General features: G+C 41.2%; 1 protein-coding gene across 5 annotated transcripts in view; it reads right to left on the reverse strand.

Annotated features, from left to right (window-relative positions):
• The window catches only part of farp2 (FERM, RhoGEF and pleckstrin domain protein 2), a 144433-nt gene that overhangs the window by 52895 nt on the left and 67370 nt on the right, over positions 1-24168 (reverse strand). For all 5 annotated transcript variants that reach the window (XR_008724562.1, XM_055645928.1, XM_055645924.1 and 2 more), the window contains exons 12-13: positions 20122-20179; positions 11713-11956 (exon numbers count right to left, since the gene is read on the reverse strand). Coding sequence is in view for 4 of the 5 variants with exons in the window: in XM_055645928.1 (XP_055501903.1) it covers positions 11713-11956; positions 20122-20179 (302 nt within the window). In the remaining variant the exon portion in view is untranslated. The remainder of the gene's footprint in view (positions 1-11712; positions 11957-20121; positions 20180-24168) is intronic.

Below are 24168 nucleotides of genomic sequence, written 5' to 3' on the forward strand. Positions count from 1 at the left end.
TCAGGAAGGAATGTTTACGAATGAACAGTGGAACTCCATTCTTCAAAGAAGACAAGAGACTGCAGATGCTTGAATCATGAGCAAAAAAAAAAGCGCTGGAGGAACTCAGCGAATCAGGAGCATCCGTGGAGGGAAATGCATAAACGTTTCAGTTCAGGACCCGTCTTCAGACCATTCTTCAAAGGACACCTCAGATTCACAGTAATCGCAGTAAGGATACCAAATAATAGATGGGCATCTCTTCAAAAAGTGCAAAATAGTTTTCCAATTCCTTACAGCCAGGATATTTTTTTACTTTCCCTCTAAACATACAGCTTTTAAGAGGAAAAACAGGGTGAAGTAATAGCAAAGCCCACTAGAAAATAACTACACACAACTTAAGCTACTGGATTTGTGCTACTGTTGAATCCTGTCCTAAATTAGACCATTTGCTCCTAAACACTTTATGCAATCACACAGCAAGTTAACAGATCCTTCAACCCACGCCAACTAATGGTCATCCTTCTGTATTGCCTAGTACTTTGTCCATGGTCCTATGCCCAAGTGATTCAAGTGTTCATAACTGCTGTCATTAACTCAGTTTTGACTCCTTTATCCGGTAGTGCATTTCAGGTACTTCACTCTTTGGGTGAAGAAAGTCCCTCTCATATCACCTCTGAAACTCCTCCCCTTTACCTTAGACTATGACCTTTATTTCGATTTACCTCCGATATGGAAACATTCCTGCAGTCTATCCTATCTATCCTTCATAATTTTATATACCTCATTTATGCCCCTGGCTTAATTACTTCCACTCTAGGGAGAAAAAAGCCTAGCCTCTCCAGTCTTTCCTCATAATTCAACTGCTCCATTGCGAGCAACATCTGGAAGAATGTGGAAAAAGCTCCTCTGCACCCTCTCCAGTGTTATCACATCTTTCCTGTACCTAGGCGATTAGAACTGCATGTAGCACTCCAGCTGAGTTCTGATCAAGTTTTAATACATTTGGAGCATAACCTCCCTGTGCTTGTATTCAACCTATATACCTTGATTGTCACATTGTCTATCTGAGTTGCCACCTTCAAGGGTCTATGGATGCGTACTCTGTCTCTCTGTTCTTCAATACTCCCAAGACCCCATCATTTACAACTGTCCCAATTTCATTTTTGCTTCCAAAATGCATCATCTTATATTTGTCTGTAATAAACTGCAACTTGCCATTTTTCAGCTCATTTCACCAACACATCAATATCACCCTGTAACCTGATACTACCTTGCACGGTCAACAACTCTGCAAATCTTCATGTCATCTGTGAAATTCACGATCTTGCCTCTTACATTCACATCCAAGTCATTCACATTTACTACGAACAGCAAGGGATTCAGCATCGATCCTTGAATGACACTACTAGTAACGCATTCAATTGCAATATCAATCCTCTGCCATCACTTTATTTCCTGCCTCCAACCCAATTTTGGATCCAATTTACCAACCTGTCCTTGATCCCATCGGCCCTAACCTTTTGAACCACTCTACCATGTGGGACCTTCCCAAAGGATTTACTGAAGTCCACGTAAATCACATGTACTACCCTGCACTCAAGATATGTTCTTACAACTTCAAATAATTCAATCAAATTTTTCAGACAAGATAGTTCTTGACAAAGCTATCAATCTTTGCCTTTCCAAGTTATCATCAATCCTGTCCCTCAGAATTTTGTGCCAGTATCTTCTTCACACCACTGATGGTAGAGAACAGGACAGCAATTTGAGAACAGGACAGTTCAAATCCTCATGAGTGTCCTCCATCGCTAATCAAGTTGAAACAATATAGTTTAATGGGTTGTTTAATTCATTAGGCACACTGATTTTTTAAACACAAAAAGCTACTAACCATTGTGCAAAAATACTGGATTATAACTTTACTAAGGACTCCAAGGCCAGGATAAATGCAGAAAACAAGAGATTTGGATTAAAAATAACAGTACTGCGTTTGTAACAAGGCAGCAGCTTCAGGGTCCCATCAAAAACAATTCCAAAGCAAACTGCCAAATGGCTTCTGAAAATAGACGCACACATATACACACACACGCACAAAGTAGATCATAAATTAACTATGTACATCTGGAACGATGCTACCCCTTTAGTATCACTCCAACTCTGAGAATATATCTACTGTTTATTTAAAACATTTAGTACAGGTCCACCACCAATCTTGGTTCCAGAGCCTTTCTAGATTATCCATTTTCTGGACCAACAAATGCCACGGCCTCCGAGAGGAGTCCAATGGTACTGGAACGGTCAGCCTTGGAAGTCAGAAAGTCGGCCTTGTAAGCCAGCCCTGCAAACGGATTTGCTGGCTACGGCCTGGCCGGCATTCCAGAGACCTGGCCAGAGAGAGCAAATTTGATCCACCGATCGGCACGGAAGTCCCGATGAGGTAGAGATCGCCTAAGCGTCACATTTTCGGGGGGCATTTCAAGTGTGTTCTCATAATTTTGTCCGGTTCAAAGGATGTGGCGGACCACCAGTTGCTGGAAAATCAGCGGAGGACCTGTACCTCAAGAACGTGATTATACGGAAAATAGTAACAACTCTACAGAAACTTTAAAAATAGGGCACTTGTGTTCCTGTTAGTGTAGCATTCTCTCTTTGTGGTGCAATAAGTTCCATAAAAATTAAGCAGAAATTAGGGTAATGAACCAGAAAGGTATAATGTGAATGGTACAGAAAAAAAAACAGTAGAGCGGTAAACTCATTTATCTTCTTTATTTTTTTGATATATATATATAAAATTACACAAATTACCAAAAAAAAACAATGCATCCATGATGTACTCACAAAACAGATTATTTTTCAATAGATAAAAAATCTTTGCAAAAAAAAAATTTGCAAACCTGCTGCAATTCATTTAAAATCAGTGACCCTTAATCGAATGCAAGAAAACTAAGAAAGGAGCACCAGATGTCAGATTCAGAACAAACCGATGCAGTTTGGAGTCCCCCTGTAGCAATGGTCTTCATCATTTAGGCACAGAACAGTCATTGGCAACTGACAAACACAGGTGGAGGTGGTGAACTATTTCCCATTATTGATGGCATTAACCAATTCCAGAGCAAATTGAGAGCAATCTTCTCGCTTCATCTCTATTTATTGCTTAATGACGCCAAACTGGACCAAAAGCATGTGATTGTTTACCATAGATTCAGATTCAGATTCAATTTTAATTGTCATTGTCAGTGTACAGTACAGAGACAACGAAATGCATTTGTTGCTTCCATAGCTATGTTGCTTCCAATTCAGGTCTCTAACACAATGACCAAACTCCCAAATCCTCTGACTGCATGGAATACACAATCGTCCCATTCAGTTTCTTCTGCTGGTCAAGTTTAATAAATATATCCAATAATGAACAGCAATCATTGAGAGATTGGTCTAAAGAGCTGATGGGATCCTAAGCTTTATAAACAGAGGCATGCAGAAGTAGAAGACCAAGGAAGCCATGGCAAAACATTATAATCACAGGTGTAGTATTGAATCTAGTCCATATTTCTGGAAACATTAAAAAGGTCTTCGAGAGAGTGCAGAAGAGATTTACCAAAATGATTCAGTGGATGAGGGACTTTAGTTGTATGGATATACTGGAGACCGGGTTTGGTCCTTGGAACTGAGGAATTGAGAGAGAATCCAATGAAGATACTCAAAATCATAAAGGATCTAGACAGAGTAACTAGAGAGCAACAGTTCCCACTGATTGTTTGGTCAAGAACCAGCAGTCACTGAATGAATATACTTAGCAAAAGGTAGAAGTGACACAAGGAAATCTACTTTTTAAAAATGAGGCATAGCATGGAATTCAATGTAAGGGGAGAACAGGATTCTATCACGGCATTCAACAAGTACTTGAAAGAACAAATTAGCAGGGCACTGTAGAAGGTAGGGCACGAGATTAGCAGACATTAATTCAATGGGCCAAATAGCTCCCTCCACGCTGCAAGCTGCGAGGTTAATTCATGCTTTCTCTTCTCCCTATTGCATGCACTTCCCCCTCACTCTTTCTGAAATAATTATGGAAATCACATTGCATCCCTATTCCTTCCCAACTATACTCCATCTTTCCCCAATGACGAGGAAAAATTAGCACATTCAGCATTCCCCACTCTATTCAAAAATTAATAAAATTCTCATGTTAGTTATTAATTAAAATGAACAGGATTTAAAAAAATACAAAATGTAATCCTCAGTAAAGACTTAATTTGAGACCAAATTCACTTAATAACTCCAGCCCATTGATCACAATTAACACTCGATAGAAAACTTCAAGATTTACAGATCAGACAGCATACTGTACAATGCCCTTCATAATGTTTGGGACAAAGACCCATCATTTATTTATTTGCCTCTGTACTCCACAATTTGAAATTTATAATAGAAAAAAATCACATGTGGTTTAAGGTACACAAAAAAGCTGGAAAAACTCAGCGGGTGCAGCAGCATCTATGGAGCGAAGGAAAAAGGCAACATTTCGGCCGAAACCTTTCTTCATGTGGTTTAATCCTGTTCATTTTATTAAAGGGTATTTTTATACATTTTGCTTCCACCTTGTCGAAATTATAGCTGTGTTTCTACATAGTCGCCCTATTTCAAGGCACCATAATGTTTGGGACACATGGCTTCACAGGTGTTTGTAATTGCTTAGGTGTGTTTAAATGCCTCCTTAATGTAGGTATAAGAGAACTCTCAGCACCTAGTCTTTCCTCCAGTCTTTCCATCACCTTTGAAAACTTTTTTTGCTGTTTATCAACACGAGCACAATGAAAGTCAAAGAAGCCAATATGAGACTGAGAAACAAGAATAAAAATGTTAGAGATATCAGCCAAAACGCCGCCTTACCAAAATCAACTGTTTGGAACATTATTAAGGAGAGAAGGAACTGCCCAAGATCCAAATCATACCACCTCATCTGTGAAACACGGTGGCGGGGGTGTTATGGCCTGGGCTGCTGAAAGTACTTATCTTCATTGATGATACAACTGTTGATGGTATCCTATCTGCTCGTTCAAACAAATGCCTCAAAACTCATTGACCGGCAGTTCATTCTACAGCAAGACAATGATCCCAAACATACTGCTAAAGGAACAAAGGAGTTTTTCAGAGCTAAAAAATTGTAAATTCATGAGTGGCCAAGTCAATTACCCAATCTGAGCCCAATTGAGCATGCCTTTTACATGCCAAAGAGAAAACTGAAGGGGACTAGCCCCCAAAACAAGCATAAGCAAAAGATTGCTGCAATACAGGCCTGGCAGAGCATCACCAGAGAAGACGCCCAGCAACTGGTGATGTCCATGAATAGCAGACTTCAAGCAGTCATTGCATGCAAAGAATATGCAACTTTCATGACTACTTTCATTTACACGACATTGCTGTGCCCCAAACATTATGATGCCCTGAATTGGGGGGACTATGTATAAACACTGCTGTAATTTCTACATGGTGAAACCAAAATGTATAAAACTGGTCTTTATTAAAATCTGACAATGTGCACTTTAACCATATGTGATTTTTTTTTCTATTACAAATCTCAAATTGTGGAGTACAGAGGCAAATAAATAAATGATGGGTCTTTGTCCCAAACATTACGGAGGGCACTGTATATGGAAGGAACAAGGGCCTGTTGAGCGCAGGACTTGAATTTAACATTGTTATCAGAATTGAACACATTTTTAAGTTTTAATTCTGCTAAAGACATTTCACAACTTTGTATCCTCCTCAATTTTGTGCTAGATACTGCCATTCAGTTACTGCTTCTGTAAAGTGACTTTCTTTCCATTCTATAAGTTTTTAGAATTGCAATCAACCACTTCAGGTTTCTGTAATGTTTTAGCCAACTTGGATTTACCAAATCAGTGTTCACCATTGAAATTAGTTCCTGAATGACAGGTGCCTATCAAATACTAACAAGATAAAGGGAGTAAGGTTAAAATCAAGCTCTAACAAATTTGTCATAATTAGATTATAGTTATTTTATTTTTATAAGTATTACCATTTTAACCACCCTAATGACAATAATGAGAATGAGATACCATTTAGATTTAATCTACTTTATAAAGAAAATCATGAAAATTATTATTGCCATAATATTCCAATTAGTATATGATATGCATTTCCTTGTTAGCATTTGCACATTTACATTTAGTCTCTTTTTAAAATCACAAAGTTGGTTATTACAGATGGGGAGCAGGAAGAAGGACGAGAAAAGTGTGTTGGATTCATCAATTCCCATCACCAAGCAACATTCACATCAGTGCTCATTACAGTGTCAATGGTGTCATTGTCACCATGATGTGGGAAATGTCAACAAAAGAACTGATGCAAGCACAATAGTCTCACACCATTGCTAAAAATATTGGATCTGGTTGTCCATTTTAAACAAGACTCTTCTAATGTAGCCCTGCTTGCGCCCACATTTTCCATCAGCCTGGCTGATGCTGACTATATAAAGAGGCTGTCCCACTGTGGTGACCTAATTGGCGAGTTTAGAAGAGTTTAGGAGAGTTTGAAAAAGTGTCACGTTGAAGACCTCCTTTGACTATGTAGAATACCTCCTTCGACCTCGTTGAAGACTAGCTTCGACCAGCTTCGGGAAAATTGGACACTGAATAGTGGAGAGTGAAGACGACCTCCTTCGACCTCCCGACCTCCCTTCGACTATGTTGAAGACTATCTACGACTACCTTTGACTACCTTCGACTACCCTCGATTACCTACGAATAACATGCCGACCTACTACAACCTACTTCGACTAAACCTACAAGTTTTGTTTTTAAAAATTGATTTTTTTCCACGGCAAACTTTTTTTTACTCACGGGCATTTTTCAGCATGTTGAAAAATACGTTGCGACCTAGCTGAGGCCTCGAGTACGCGGGGACTACTCTCGGGCATGAAGGAGAGTTACAAAGACCTCCTAGGACCTCGTGTCGACCATGCTGCGAGTATGAGTCGAGGGCAAACTCTTCTAAACTCGCCAATTAGGTCGCCGCAGTGGGACAGCCCCTTAAGATTAGAATCTCTTCACTTCACGATCCAGATAAAATTGAAACAAATGCACAAAGCTGGAAGAACAAAGACAAATCAAATGGAAAACCTACACCAATTCCAAATTTCATCACTGGCCCCTCACTATGTCCGACACATTGAAGCATTAACCTTCAACACGCCATCAGAATGCTTAATGAACCCCACAAATTACAGATACACATTTACTTAATCAACACAGTGACCAGCAGTACACACATTATGTCTGCCAGATCTGGATTTCACCACTAAAAAACTGCAGATATGTTGGTCTCCCCTTAACATTCTAAGCATTATGTTGGTGCTTCCAAGGGCACTGTAGTGATCTTTAGTAAGAAAACCCAACACAAGTATCTTATTGAAACATATAAGATTATTAAGGGTTTAAGAGGGAACTGCAGATGCTGGAGAACCAGTCTGAAGAAGGGTTTTGGCCCGAAACGTTGCCTATTTCCTTCGCTCCATAGATGCTGCTGCACCCGCTGAGTTTCTCCAGCTTTTTTGTGTAACCTAAGATTATTAAGGGTTTGGATACGCTAGCGGCAGGAAACATGTTCCCAATGTTGGGGCAGTCCAGAACCAAGGGCCACAGTTTAAGAATAAGGGGCAAGCCATTTAGAACGGAGACGAGGAAATACTTTTTCTCACAGAGAGTTGCGAGTCTGTGGCATTCTCTGCCTCAGAGGGCGGTGGAGGCCAGTTCTCTGAATACTTTCAAGAGAGTGCTAGATAGGGCTCTTAAAGATAGCGAAGTCAGGGGATTTGGGGAGAAGGCAGGAACGGGGTAATGATTGAAGATGATCAGCCATGATCACATTGAATAGCGGTGCTGGCTCGAAGGGCCGAATGGCCTACTCTTGCACCTATTGTCTATTGTCCTGGTTTAGTGTTAATTGCTTTATGGTTTATGCCACTGATAAACGATTAACAATCACATGGGCACTTTTGAGATTCTTTATAAATGTTATTAAAGTGCCTTAAAATGGAGCTTTTACCAAGAAATCCTTTGAGATAACATGTTTCCAGGTATCCTTTACAGCACCATTTAACATATTGAAAGTGCTTAGAGGGTGCAATAAAAGGCAACAGGACAAAGATGAAAGTGAGTAAATGGATTTCACAATCCAAGGTTTTGAGGTATAGCGAGGTACCCAACAATAGACCTCGTGGAAGCAAATGTAATACAGAATGGTGACATCCAAAGAGATAGCAGTACAGGTGTCAGAATTATGAAAGTAGACAAGTAATTTACCCACAGATTCAAACTGATAGGAATAATTCAGCAAGTCAGGTAAGTTCTACTTGCTTTCCTAAAAACAATGTCAGTGTAGTGATGAGTTCATGAATCAATCGGAATGGTCTTCTAATATCTCCATAGTTGTTTAAGTACCTCTTTGCCTAGTCTTTAACTACCAAAAAGATTATGATCCAACTCTGAAGAGTATTTTCATTCACTCATGGTATATGGACATTGCTGGCAAAGTCAGCACTTACTATCTATCCCCAAATTGCCCACAAAATTTGGGTCAATAATATTGTTGGCTCCAGAGTTGTATGTAGGCCAGTCTGGGCAAGTGCAGTAGATTTCCTTCTCTGTAAACCAGGGTTCTTATGACAATGTGGTAGTTCCATGATTCCAACAGCTCTACCTCCATTACATTTCAAAGTGACACTGAATAACCATTGGTTGGGACTGCAAACCTTGTCAATACCTTAAGATGAGGTTCAAATGTTGGTGCTAATTCATAAATCTTCAACTTTCGCTCCTGACACTTAAGGAGCTGGATCTTGACACTAAAAAACATATTCTACATTCTTTGCAATATTCTGCACTCTGTGTCTTCCTTTTGCTCTATCTATTATTCTTAAATTTGGCTTTATTGTATTTATATGTGGTATTATCTGATTTGATTGGATTTTTTTTTTTCACTGACCTCAGCACACATAACAATCATAAACCCAAAGTGGGTAATGATGCTAAACAGCAGTTACCAAGACTAGTAAATTGTATATTACAGCAATAATCTAAAAAGATAGATTTTCATCTCACGAGTAATGTTAAGAACCTAAATGAAACTGGCATTTAGAAGCATTGCATCTCCTGACAAAGGTGACCCATTGTTTCATTTTTTGCAGAAATTGCAAGTAGCTTTAATGTAGCTAGCACTCCAAGATTATCTGCAGACAGGATAAGTACAAGTGAGGAAAAAAGGAACAAAGTCTGTACCAAACTGAGAAAATGACAAAAAAGTTGAAAAATGATTTTAAAATGTAGATAGAAATCAACTCGGAGAGACAGAGAGAATAGAGCATAGGTGATCAAATATACTCTACCACCGTTGGAATGGAGAAAAGATGAAAGTATAAAAGTGAAACAGTTAGAAAACCAGAGGACGTGAGGAAGGACATCTAGCTTAAAATATGAAGGCTCATACGCTACATTTTTTTTTTAGAGGTATTAAAGATGAACTACAGATTGTGAATGGAGAATTTCAGAGAAGTTGGGGTTAGCGATGGAAGGAAGACAGCGTGGTCAGGGGTAAAATTGGATAAATGGAGAGAGTGGCATGAGAAAAATAACATGGATAAGACTTCTGGTAAGTCGGAAATGTGTGAGAGTGTGTTCTGGTAAACTGTCTTAAATTTGGATAAAATTGGGGGCTTCCAACTCATTTCTGGTTTGAAAAGGATGTCAAAATGTTAATCTAAGCTAGTGGCCAGGAAGAAGAAACCACACAAATAATGGAGTGCAGAATTGAATTGGAGGTAAACATTACTTCACTGATGCAGGTAAACAGAAGCAGAACATTTTGACTTTTATCTATAACCTGATGTTACACGGATGGGCTAATAGTGGCGTCATGGTAAAGAGCCACCAACACAGAGCTTGCATCTCATACAAAATATTTAACTTCCTTGGGACGTTCAGTTTTCCATTAAATTACATGTTAGAATTCGCACCTACAGGTGTTAAGTGATTAACTCCCACTTGGCATTTGACATAAGAGTGTCCCAACGTTATTCACACTGGCTAACTCCCTACCAGTTGCATTATTATGTAAGGAAAATACATTCTTTAAGATTATAATTGTAGTTTGAGAAAATTAATTCCACAGAACTCTATCCAACAGCCCACTACTGCTGTCCATGAGGTTCTATGTGCCCCCTGAGCTCCATCAATACAGAACTTCCCAGAGACATAATCACAGCTTAGTGGATGTATTTTGCACTTTAACAAAAAGCTATGCAACAATGTTGGTTGGCACCTTTAAAAATTATATAATAATATAAAGAACTAGTTTGGTTCAGAGTACAAATGTATATACATAGTGTCAGTGCTCCAGTTACTACAGCACTGGAGAGATCACCGGACCAGTTGCCAAAACCTTACATGAACAGAACACTTCTATAAATGTTGTGCAAACAACTGGTCCAAGTGCTCAAAACTTTCAAACGTACATTATGAGTTGAGTGAACTACTCGGGAATTCTTCTATTTAATACTATCCTTTTGATATTCATATGCATTTTTTTTTCATTATTGTGGTCAGTCAAACAAATGAATCAAAACAACAGTCATTAAAGTGAAGTTAGTGTCTGGTACCGAATCATTAATATACAAAAAAAAATTTGCTGACCCGCAATGCACTAATGTGCACTAGTATAAAGGACTGATTTAATTCAGGCTGCCTCTTTCCTCCTGCTCTCCATGTGCGCAGCCATTAACTTCATTCTTGAAACTGAATGCAAAATTATTGGTGGCGACCTGCGCAAAGGGATTACTGTAAAAGAAATTGCCATCAAGGGGGGCTCCGCTGTCCGAATCCCATGACCCAGACTCACTACTGGTCGAGTCTTCTGTTGTGGTGGGAGGGTAACTTAGTTGTTCAAGCTGATCAATCACATCACCAAATTGAAAAGCAGAACTGGACTCAGAGCGCACTGAATACGTGGGAAAATTCACCATGGAACTGGCTTCAGATTGATTGTCTGAATTGGCCATCCTGAACAGCATTGTGTCAGGTAGTCCATTGAGACCAAGGTTGGTCAATGAGCTGCTCTGCGACTGATTGTTCAGCAGAGAACTAGTCTCTGATTTGCTATAGCGCCCATGAAGCCGATTGGCCTGTGCCTTCACCTCAAAGAGATCGACTGTGTCAATTGGTCGACCGTTGCCATTGAGATCACTCTCACCCTCAAATTCGAGGTCATCCTCTGAACCCAGCTCCATATTATTATTGACAAATTTATTTGGGCTGCGTTCACAGCTTAGATTTCCCAAGCTGAAGTTTATTACTGGTGAACTCACTGATTGATGGTAACTAATGGAACCTTTTGTACCATTCCCTAGCCCCTGATAACATGGTGAAAATGCCTCTGAGCCACCAGCAAAAAATGATATCTCAGCTGGGTCATCATCAATGAACTCTTCAGTGACCTGCAACTGAGCGTTTGTCAATGTGAAAACTGGCATTGCCCTTCCCCGAAGTTGGTTAACATTGTTCTCAGTAATAAATATACCTGCGGCACAGTCATCCTCATCATTGTCATTTCTCTGAGTGAGCTTACCATCACTAATATACACTTCTCTAGTTAAACCATTACTCTCATCATAACAAGAAGAGGAGCGGCTGCAGCTGCCTGCAGCTTCAACAGAACCTTGCAAGGAGATTGGAGAGGGCTGATTGGAAGTCTTCCACGTCTCCTCCATCGCTGGACACGTTTTCATATCCGATGGAAGTTTCTGTGTGGAATGCTTGTTGATCAGGAGTATGTTGCTATCATCTTGGTGGGTGGGTCGGCTGTCTGTGGCACCCTTGTACACAGAATGAACGGACTGAAAGGAAGCAGCGGCTGAGGAGGAAGAGACTGGAACCTCCAAGCCTTCAATGAATGATAAACTCTGGGGGGGTGAAGAAAATGAAATAAAAACCAACAGCCACATTTATATACTACAAACTGAACGATTAGCATATTCCCCACTCTCAAACAAATCACACAATAAATTATTCATTTACAATAGGAACATTTTCTGTCTCTCATTTCAGTTTGCTACCAAGTAAACCAGATCAGGCAGCCATTTCATTCTTTCATTATATTATCTTGGGAGATCATTTTAAGGGAATCTCTGAAATCAATCAAAATCAAATCACACACTGCCGACTGTAAAGACAGCAGCATTTAGTGTTTGTAACTAATTGCCCTGAGGTGGTGGAGATTCACCGTCTCGAAGCATTGCAGTGTCAATGGTGAAAGTGCTCTCAAATTGCTATTACATGGAGGTTTAAAAGGAATTTTTAACCAAACAATAATGAACAGTGAAGGATAGACACAAAATGCCGGATTAACGTGCGGGTCAGGCAGCATCTCTGGAGAAAATCAATAGGTGATATTTTGGTCTGTAGCCTTCTTCAGACTATTTTCAGGGAAGAGCAGTGAAAAAGTTGGAAGAGAGAAGAGGGGGCTGGACAAAAAGGCCCGGGATCGTTGGAGCGAGTGGAGGAGGGTCAGGGCTTACCGAAATCTGTAACGTTCCACACTGCTTTTACAGAGGCCCGGGATCGTTGGAGCAAGTGGAGGAGGGTCAGGGCGGTGAGTATATAAATCGAGCGCGGGGCTTGCTTTCACAGAGGCCCGGGATCGTTGGAGCGAGTGGAGGAGGGTCAGGGCTGTGAGTATATAAATCAAGCGCAGGGCTTGCTTTCACAGAGGCCTGGGATCGTTGGAGCGAGTGGAGGAGGGTCAGGGCGAACGCGGGGCTTGCTTTCACAGAGGCCCGGGAACCGTTGGAGCGAGTCCGAAATGTAACGTTCCACACTCCATAGGGAGGGTTCTGGTGGAAGCCACCGATTGGTGGAAGCAGACTAGAGGAAGCAGCTGATTGAGTGCAACTTCAGGTTAGCATTTCTGCTTTCTGGTTAAAGATACAGTGAGCTAAGGGTACAGTGCTTTTTGTTTATATAATAAAGGTGCAGTTTAAAGGTCAAGAGGGAGCAGCTGTTGTGAGTCATACCTGCTGATTTCTCCCAGCAGTTTCTATTGTATTATACTTGTATCGGATCCAGGGTAAGGCGGGAGAATGACAGCCAGAGCAGTGTACTGTTCGGGATGTCAGATGTGGGAGGTCATGGTGTCGGATGGCCCTCCAGATGTCCACATCTGCACCAGGTGCAGCGAGATGGGGCTCCTAAGGGACCGTATTAGGATCCTGGAGCAGCAGCTTGATGACCTCTGTCTGGTCAGGGAGAGTGAGGAGGTCATAGAGGGGAGTTATAGGGAGGTGGTCACTCCAAAACCACGGGAGAGAGACATGTGGGTCACTCTAAGGAAGGGCAAGGGGCAGAGGCAGGGACGAGTGAGTACTCCAATGTCGGTACACCTCGCAAATAAGTACTCCTGTTTGAGTACGGATGGGGGTGACAGCCTGCCCGGGGGTAGCGAGAGCGAACGGGCCTCCAGCACAGAGACCGGCCCTGTTGCTCCTGAAGGTAGGGACAAAAAGAAGAGGGCAATAGTAATTGGGGACTCTATTGTTGGGGGGTCGGATAGGCGATTCTGTGGACGCAGTCGGGAGACCAGGATGGTGGTCTGCCTCCCTGGTGCCAAGGTCTCAGACGCGTCTCAACGCGTCCAAGATATCCTGAAATCAGAGGGAGAGGAGCCTGAGGTCGTGGTACATATAGGTACCAATGACATAGATAAAAAAAGGGAAGAGGTCCTGAAGGGAGGATTTAGGGAGTTGGGAGGAGAGTTAAGGAAAAGGAACAATCTCAGGATTACTGCCTGTGCCACGCGACAGTGAGAGTAGGAATGGAGCGAGGTGGAGGATAAATGCGTGGCTGAAAGACTGGTGCAGAGGACAGGGATTCAAGTTTCTGGATCATTGGGACTTCTTTTGGGGAAGGTGGGACCTGTACAGAAAGGATGGGTTGCACTTGAACCCGAGGGGGACCAATATCCTGGCGGGGAAATTTGCAAAAGCTACTGGGGAGACTTTAAACTAGAATGGTTGGGGCGAGGGACTCAGTCGGGAGAAAGCTAGTAGAGAAAGCTAGTAGACAGAATGGGAGGCAGGAAGCAGAAAAGGGAAGCATTCGGGCACAAGAGGAGAAAGAAAAAAAAGGAAATAAACAGAGAATAAGAGGTGGGGGGTTTCTTAAATGTGCATATTTTAATGCTAGGAGCATTGTAAGAAAGGTGGATGAGCTTAGAGTCTGGATAGACACCTGGAAGTATGATGTTGTGGCAATCAGTGAAACATGGTTGCAGGAGGGCTGTGATTGGAAACTAAATATTCCAGGATTTTGTTGCTTCAGGTGTGATAGAATTGGAGGGGCAAGAGGTGGAGGTGTTGCATTACTAGTCAGGGAAGATATTACAGCAGTGCTTTGGCAGGATAGATTGGAAGGCTCATCTAGGGAGACTATTTGGGTGGAACTGAGAAGTGGGAAAGGGGTAGCAATACTTATAGGGGTGTATTATAGACCGCCAATTGGGGATCGAGAATTGGAAGAGCAAATATGTAAGGAGATTGCAGATATTAGTAGTAAGCACAAAGTAGTGATTGTGGGAGATTTCAACTTTCCACACATAGACTGGGAAACACATTCGGTAAATGGGCTGGATGGTTTGGAGTTTGTAAAATGTGTGCAGGATATTTTTTTGCAGCAATACATAGAGGTACCTACTAGAGGAGGGGCAGTGTTGGACCTCCTGTTAGGAAATGAGACGGGACAGGTGGCGGAGGTATGCGTTGGGGAGCACTTCGGGTCCAGTGATCACAATACCATTAGTTTCAATATAATTATGGGGAGGGTCAGAACTGGACCTAGGGTTGAGATTTTTGATTGGAGAAAGGCTAATTTTGATGAGATGCGCAATGATTTAAAAGGAGTGAACTGGGACATTTTGTTTTATGGGAAGGATGTAGAAGAGAAATGGAGGACATTTAAAGGGGAAATTTTAAGAGTACAGAATCTTTATGTTCCTGTTCGGTTGAAAGGAAACAGTAAAAATTGGAAAGAGCCCTGGTTTTCAAGGGAAATTGGACATCTTGTTCGGAAAAAGAGGGAGATCTACAATAATTATAGGCAGCATGAAGTAAATGAAGTGCTTGAGGAGTATAAGGAATGTAAAAAGAATCTTAAGAAAGAAATTAGAAAAGCTAAAAGAAGACATGAGGTTGCTTTGGCAAGTAAGGTGAAAGTAAATCCAAAGGGTTTCTACAGCTATATTAATAGAAAAAGGATAACGAGGGATAAAATTGGTCCATTGGAGAGACAGAGTGGACAGCTATCTGCAGAGCCAAAAGAGATGGGGGAGATATTGAACAATTTCTTTTCTTCGGTATTCACCAAGGAGAAGGATATTGAATTATGTGAGGTAAGGGAAACTAGTAGAGTAGCTATGGATACTATGAGTTTCAAAGTAAAAGAAGTACTGACACTTTTGAAAAATATAAAAGTGGATAAGTCTCCAGGCCCTGACAGGATATTCCCTAGGACATTGAGGGAAGTTAGTGTAGAAATAGCAGGGGCTATGACAGAAATATTTCAAATGTCATTAGAAACGGGAATAGTCCCCGAGGATTGGCGTACTGCGCATGTTGTTCCATTGTTTAAAAAGGGTTCTAAAAGTAAACCTAGCAATTATAGACCTGTTAGTTTGACTTCAGTGGTGGGCAAATTAATGGAAAAGATACTTAGAGATAATATATATAAGCATCTGGATAAACAGGGTCTGATTAGGAACAGTCAACATGGATTTGTGCCTGGAAGGTCATGTTTGACTAATCTTCTTGAATTTTTTGAAGAGGTTACTAGGGAAATTGACGAGGGTAAAGCAGTGGATGTTGTCTATATGGACTTTAGTAAGGCCTTTGACAAGGTTCCTCATGGAAGGTTGGTTAAGAAGGTTCAACTGTTGGGCATAAATGCAGGAGTAGCAAGATGGATTCAACAGTGGCTGAATGGGAGAAGCCAGAGGGTAATGGTGGATGGCTGTTTGTCGGGTTGGAGGCAGGTGACTAGTGGGGTGCCTCAGGGATCTGTGTTGGGTCCTTTGTTGTTTGTCATGTACATCAATGATCTGGATGAAGGTGTGGTAAATTGGATTAGTAAGTATGCAGATGATACCAAGATAGGGGGTGTTGTGGATAATGAAGAGGATTTCCAAAGTCTACAGAGTGATTTAGGCCATTTGGAAGAATGGGCAGAAAGATGGCAGATGGAGTTTAATGCTGATAAATGTGAGGTGCTACACCTTGGCAGGACAAATCAAAATAGGACGTACATGGTAAATGGTAGGGAATTGAAGAATACAGTTGAACAGAGGGATCTGGGAATAACCGTGCATAGTTCCTTGAAGGTGGAATCTCATATAGATAGGGTGGTAAAGAAAGTTTTTGGTATGCTAGCCTTTATAAATCAGAGCATTGAGTATAGAAGCTGGGATGTAATGTTAAAATTGTACAATGCATTGGTGAGACCAAATCTGGAGTATGGTGTACAATTTTGGTCGCCCAATTATAGGAAGGATGTCAACAAAATAGAGAGAGTACAGAGGAGATTTACTAGAATGTTGCCTGGGTTTCAACAACTATGTTACAGAGAAAGGTTAAATAAGTTAGGTCTTTATTTTCTGGAGCGCAGAAGGTTAAGGGGGGGGGACTTGATAGAGGACTTTAAAATGATGAGAGGGATAGACAGAGTTGATGTGGACAAGCTTTTCCCTTTGAGAATAGGGAAGATTCAAACAAGAGGACATGACTTCAGAATTAAGGGACAGAAGTTTAGGGGTAACATGAGGGGGAACTTCTTTACTCAGAGAGTGGTAGCGGTGTGGAATGAGCTTAGAAGTGGCGGAGGCAGGTTCGTTGGTATCATTTAAAAATAAATTGGATAGGCATATGGATCAGAAGGGAATGGAGGGTTATGGTATGAGTGCAGGCAGGTGGGACTAAGGGAAAAAAGTTGTTTGGCACGGACTTGTAGGGCCGAGATGGCCTGTTTCAGTGCTGTAATTGTTATTGTTATATGGTTAATTCACAGTCAGCAATAGATGACCTCAGGCGAGGGAGTTCCCAGATAGGCAGATAGATAAAGGCTACAGATAGAAGCAGGTGTGAGACCAAATGAAATACATAGTTGTGAAGTGTGAAGCTTGTTAAAGCTTGGTGGAGAGGGGCAAAAAAACAGCGCAGTGTCGAGGTCAGCCAGGGTTCAGGGGAAGGGAGGGGAGGAGAAATGGGAGAGGGAAGAGAGGTGGTTGTAGGAGCTACTCAAGTGGAATATGAGGTGCTGTTCCTCCAGGACAAAGGTCAGAATGGGAATTGTGTGTGTATCTTTGGTGTAAACCCACATCTGCAATTCTTTGTTATTACACAATGAACAAGGAAACATTTCCAACTTTAGAAAGTGGTAGCATTCCAATCCCCCCTGGCAACCATGTCTTTTTCAGTTGTTGAGGCTGCACGTTTTAAATGAATAGTGTAAGAATTCTTAGCAAGCTGCTGCAGTACATCTTTTGGAAAGTGATTTTGTGCAGTGCTGCTTCAATACATCAGTTACATTTTGAAGTTCTGTACCTACACCATTTAACCATTGACCGTCAGTGTGCCAGTCAAACAACGTAGACACAAAATGCTGGAGTAATGCAGTGGGACAGGCAGCATCTCTGGAGAGAAGGAATGGGTGACGTTTCGGTCGAGACCCTTCTTCAGTCAAGCAAGGTACTGCATTTCAAAATATCACTGATGTATTGAAACATCACATAAGTTTGTGTTGCCTAATTTGATTACATCTTCTAGGGTCAAAGGATTCAATCAGAGAATTACCTGCCACTGTCTCAGCTGTACGGGACCTGCTCACTTTCAAGTCAGAAACACAAGTGGAATACTTATTGGACCAGATAATGCAACTAGTAAATGAGAGATGTTTATGGAAGAAATGTCTGTTCATCATAATATTGACTTGCTTTACAAAGGGAATGAGAGGTGCATACAACTAGGATAAAATAGTTATGTTGGGAATTTCAATCTACATATGGAGTGAGAAAAACAAATTAACAATAATAGTGTGGACTGCGAATCCACTGATAAAAATCAATAGAGGATGATTCCTTGTAGTTTTCTGGAACAAAAGATCAGCCTGATTTGGGTCATACTGTGCACCAAAAAACTTATTTGATGATCTGGAACTGAGAGGATCTTTAGGGAAGAGTAGTCACAGACTATGATCTTAAAAATTAGAAATGAATAATCAGAAACAAGAATCTAAGTTAGATCAAAAACAAAGACTATAAAATGGCAATAAAAGGCTGAGAAACAACATGCACATTGAAGTATTACTAGAATTTACAATTTATATTGAGGCATAGAAACACAATAGGAAAAGTGGGAGAAATAAAGCAGAAAGAAGTCAGAGGATTAGGAAAATCTCAGACTTCAACAAAGTCAGACAAAGGACAGTAAAAACTGCCACTAAAAAAAATGATTGAGCTTCTATAAATAGATAAACAGGAAAGTAATGTGGCTCCCTTAAAGACTGAGAAAATGAACATTTTATCTCTCTTCATGGAAAATGCAAAATAATAGACAATTCAAATCCCGAGAAAGAGCTGAAAGAAATGAACTGACAGCAAAATAATTAACATTGTAGAAATGAATAGGACTGAAAGGTGATAAATCTCCAGTACTGGACGACATTTAAAATAACAATAGGGATGGGAAAATTCAAGAAAGATTTACGAAACAGAAACCACAATTCAACAAATACGTTCATCTTCTTTAATGTTATAACTAAACCTGTTGAAGTGCTGGACCTTGTCCTTCAAAAGTCCTTCGACAAGGTGACACCCAAGAAATCATTAAAATTTGAGCATATATAAATGAAGCAATTTCCAGGAATAGATTGAAAATTGGTTAGATAGAAAACAGAAAATAGGAATAAATTGGCCACTTTTGGATTTGGAGGCTGTTTTGCAGAGCTCGTGTCAGCACCCTATCAGTTCATCATCATGATTTGAATGAAATAAATCCAATGCTAATGACGCAATGCTGGGGGCAGTGTGCATTGTAAAGTGAATGCAGTGAAGCTTCTGCAGGGTGCTGGCAGGTTGAACAAATGGACAGGAAAATTACAGGTGAAATATCCTGTGGAAAATTGAGGTCATCCAGTTCGGTAGAAAATAAATAGGGAGCACCATATTTTTTTTTTTTAAGCAGTGACGTACTAAAATATATTGATGTTCACAGGGATTTGAGTGTATACTGGAATCTTATGTGGTAGTACAGCACCCAATAAGAAGGCAAATTGTAAGAAGGTTTGAGTACAAGAAAAGATATTTGGGTCTTGTGAAATTATCTGGAATATAGTTAAAGGTTTGCTTCCCCCCCCCTCCTATATAACAATATACATAAATGATCTCACTGTAATGTTTAAACCTTTTACAAGGTTTGATAGAGCAGATGCAGGGTTAATATTTTCTCCTAGCTGGGGCAAGTTAAAACATGAGCCAGAAACATAAAAGCCAGAACAAAGATAGGGTTGTGAATCGTTGGAATTCCCTAATCAAGGGGACTATGGGCGTTTAGTCACCAAGTATATTCAAAACAAAGAATGAAAGATTTTTATATATTACAGGAATCAAGGGATGATAGGATTGGAAAGAGGTAAAAGATTAGCCACAATCTTACTCAATGACTGAGCACACATGAACAGCCAGATGGCCCACTCCCGTTTTAATTTCTTTAACTAGTTACAGCAATTATGTAGCTCATTGCCAGTACTGCTTACTAACCAGGTGGCAAACTCAATGAGAAGGTGGAAAGGGATAAACGGGCAACATCTGCAGACCAAGAGCTGGTAAATGTGATAGTACAATGACCACTTGATGGTCAATATGAAGTTGAAGTGATGAGAGGCTAGTTTCTCTACCATGTAACAATGACTTTGATCCAGAGCATGTGAACAATCACTTCATAAGTATTCCATTATAAATACACAAATAATCAGCACACATCCGCCCATCCCCCACCCTCCACAAATGTTAAAGCTCCATAAGACTGACCTGTTTTGGCACATCTGTGGTCAAAGTCTGAGCTGGGACTCGTGTTCTGCTGTGCCGCCTGAAGAAGAGAATATTTAGTGAGGCTGGAGGAGAAAACGCTGCACCAAATAGCTCACATTTCTCATAAACGTACTCAACGTGTGCAACGCAAAGAGAAGGCAAAAATAAAAGTAAATGGAGCAGACATGAGGAGGCACCAAAAGGGAAGAGCTGGGAAGAAAATACCGTGTTCATCCACCAAACAGCATTGCATGTTATAGTTGAGATTAATGTGTTCAACTTAAGATGAATACACTTGGATTTTGCTTTCAAATGGGTGCTCAATGCCTGAGACAGAATCAGTTTTGTTTGTAAAAGAAAAGTTCGTCTAATCTTTAACTCACTTTTGAACATTAATTTCTCCATATGAACAAGAATAGAAGATTGCTTGGTTTTCTTTAAGTAGATTGGACATTAAACAATACTTTTATTATTCTAATCAGAGTTTGTGGCAATGCCAAGCTGACAATGCTAATCTCCAATTATCCCTGAACTGGGATAGTTTAATGTCAACTACATTGATGGTTCTGAAGCTGAAGCTGCTAACGTGCCGGCCACACTGAAACATTCGTGAAATGTTTACAGTTACCAATACTGAGATTAACTTTCTGCTAAAATAGTTGCAGATTATTTTTAATTTACTTGCAATGTTATAACAGGATTCAATCTCACCGATACTGGCTGCGCTTCTAGCAAACATCATCCTACTCTACCCCTATAACCTTCTCATACCCAGATTATCTTGCGCGAACAGTTACGTATTTGCATTGATGTACAGAGGGACATTGAGATCCATGTTCACAGCACCCTGAAAGTGGCAGCACGTAGATAAAGTGGTAAAAAAAAAGACATATCATATGATCATGACAGGAGCAGAATTAGGCTATTCAGCCCATCTATTATTGACCTCTCAACCCCATTATCCTACCTTCTCCCCGTAACGTATGACACTGTAATCAAGAACTTATCAATCTCCATTTTTAAAATACCTAATCACTTGGCCTCCACAACTGTCTGAGGCACTGAATTCCACAGACGTACCACTCTCTGGCTAAAGAAAATCCTCTTTATCTCCATTCTAAAGGTATATCCTTTTAATTCTGAGTATGTGCAGGAAGGAACTGCAGATGCTGGTTTAAGCCGAAGATAGACACAAAAAGCTGGAGTAACTCAGCGGGACAGGCAGCTTTTCTGGAGAGAAGGAATGGGTGACGTTTCGGATTGAGATCCTTCTTCAGATTGTTAATTCTGAGGCTGTTCTCTCAGGTTCTAGACTATTCTATACTCTCCACATCTACTCTATTTAGGCCTTTCATTATTCGGTAATTTTCAATGAGATCACTCCTCATCCTTCTAAACTCCAGCGAGTACAGGCCCAGAGCTCTCAAATGCTTCTCAAATGTTAACACAATCAACCCCAGGTTATGGTATGTCATGCTTGCTTTCAATGGTCAGGCCTTTGACTACAAAAGTCAGGTTGGAGCTTTATAGGACTTTGGTTAGGCCATTTAGACTATTGCATGCAGCTCTGGATGACCCAAAATTGGAAGGATTTTGTGTTTTTGTCTTTTACACAGAGGCTGGCAAGTGCCTGGAACGTACCGCCAGAGGTGGCGGTGGAGACGGTGGCATTTAACAGACATTTAAATAGACACATGAATATGGAGGGAATGGATACAAATTATCTTCAGGTAGATATAAGTGTTGGTCTTGGCATTATGTTTGGAAGATATTGTGGGTGTGTTCCTGTAGAATAGAATAGAATGAATAGAATGCCTTTTATCGTCAATCGTTTGAACGAAATTGCATTTTATACAGTTTTAACAATTACAAAAAAAAACCAACACCCACACTTAACACACTTTGCACAAACATCCATCACAGGGAATCTCCAACACCCCATCACTGTGATGGAAGGCAAAGTCTTATCTCTTCCCTTGTTCTTCTCCCGCAGTCCAGCAGTCCAAATGCAATTTCGAGGCGATTTTGGGCTCCCGATGTTAAAGCCCCCGGCAGGTGATGGTAAGTCCCGTGGCCGTTAGGCCGCGCCGGGCGATGTAAGGCCCCGCTCCAAGTCATTTAACCCTGCGATTCCAGCGGGAGAAGTTGCCGTTGAGGGAGCTCCGAAAAGCCGTCTCCCACCAGGGACCTGCAATCTCCCGATGTTCCTGTCCACAGGGCCTATGGCCAGAGCGTCCGAAGCTCCGAAGTCGGGTCACAGCCGCGCACCACCACAGCTCTCCCCGCTCCGAAGGCGGCCAGCTCCGTGATGACAGGTCCGCAGGCTTTGCGACTGGAACCCTCAGGTTGGTTCCGGCCGGAGGCCGCCACAGGCTCCACGATGTTAGGCCCAACGACATCAGGGACCCAACAAGGAAAAAGTCGGGTCTCCTGAACAGGAAAGAGATTAACGGTTTCCCCCACCCTCCCCCGCATACGCACAGCTAAAAAAAAAATAATAAAACTAGAATCAAACATACATTTAACAAACCAAAAATAAAAAAAGACAGACTGCAGTCGAGCCGCTGCCGTTAGGCGCCACCACACCACACTGTTGTGTTCAGTATATTCTGTACTGTTCTGTTCTATATTCTGTATCTATTAAAAGTAAATCTTCAAACTGCCAGCTCACAAAGTCTGCAAAGCTGCAGAATAAAAGCCACTGGTAGCATTCCTCACCATCCAAGAATAAATTAATTGAAGTTGAAAATAACAAAGGCAGAAGAGAGACCAGACATATATCATCAGATTGACTGTCATTCTAAAGGCAGCAAAAACCTCCTCAGGGATGCTTGCAGCTATTTGATATGATGGAAATAAACGCCTGCAGTAGCAGAGGGGTAAAAGCTGATAACAACAAATGGCATCTGCCTAAGGCAGTGCAGCTTCCAAGGTGTATAAACTGAGCACAAACCATTGTCCAAAGTCAGAGTGATGTATCAGTTCATTCATTTCCCAGTCACCATTTCTACATAATATCTATCAAGACAGGATCTGTAAAAAATGTACGTTAAAATAATTTCAAATACACCTTCCGGTCAAAATCATTTCAAATACGCCTTCCAGGAACCAGCCCCAACAGCACCTCAGCTGTGGCTCCAAGTGGCAACGGTAATTAGGGATGGGTATTAATTGCCTGCTCAGCCTGTGCAGCCCACTTCCTTTCAATAATTTTTTTTTTTAATAAGTAAAATTGGGTGGTCAATGACCATGTGAGATCATTAAAAACTGCTAACCAATAATGCAAATGAAAAGCAGAAATTGCAAATGACAATTGTGTAGCAGTATTTACAATGCAGATGCAGGATAGTGTGGCTGATATGCCAGGAACACCAACATGGGATCAGGGATGAGAATTAAAACAAATTGTCATGATTAATAATAAGACAAATTCAAGGACCAGGTCGTTTCCATCTCAGGTTTTTGAGAGGTTATTTAAGAACATTGTAGGTACTCATGACATCTTCCTGCATTCATTCATGAACCGTTTTTCAAACTGCAAATTTGCTTATGTAGAGAGGGGGAAAACCATGTAATTATATTTCAACTAGACCAGGTGCGGACCCGTTGGGCCCGTCCCCCAAGGCAATATTCCACTACTGACCCATGGCCCCCAACTGTGCAGGTGTGGCTGACGAGTTCCCGATGTGACGCCAGAGATCCCCGTTATGACGCGAGTCACGGCAACCCTTCCCCAACAGCGCAGGCGCGGCCGGCAAGTGGGTGCGCGACTGCGCCATTTTAAAAGTTGAAAATGGCAATAACCTGTAAAATATAAGATCAACTAGACCATGTGGCCTGGTCCCCCAACGCAACCCGTTCCCCAAACGCAATATTCCACCACTCACCCATAGCCCCCAAGGGAGGCCTGGCTCCCCCAACGCAACCCGTTCCCCAACGCAAGAACAGCTCATTTCTCCTTATCCCCCAGCACTCCCTCCCCCTCTTCACCCTCCCTCTTTTTAAAAGTTAAAAAGTTGACTTTTCACTTTTAAAAAATCCAATCGC

Source organism: Leucoraja erinacea, chromosome 14 (genome assembly GCF_028641065.1).
Source record: "Leucoraja erinacea ecotype New England chromosome 14, Leri_hhj_1, whole genome shotgun sequence".
In the NCBI taxonomy this organism is placed as follows: Eukaryota; Metazoa; Chordata; class Chondrichthyes; order Rajiformes; family Rajidae; genus Leucoraja; species Leucoraja erinaceus.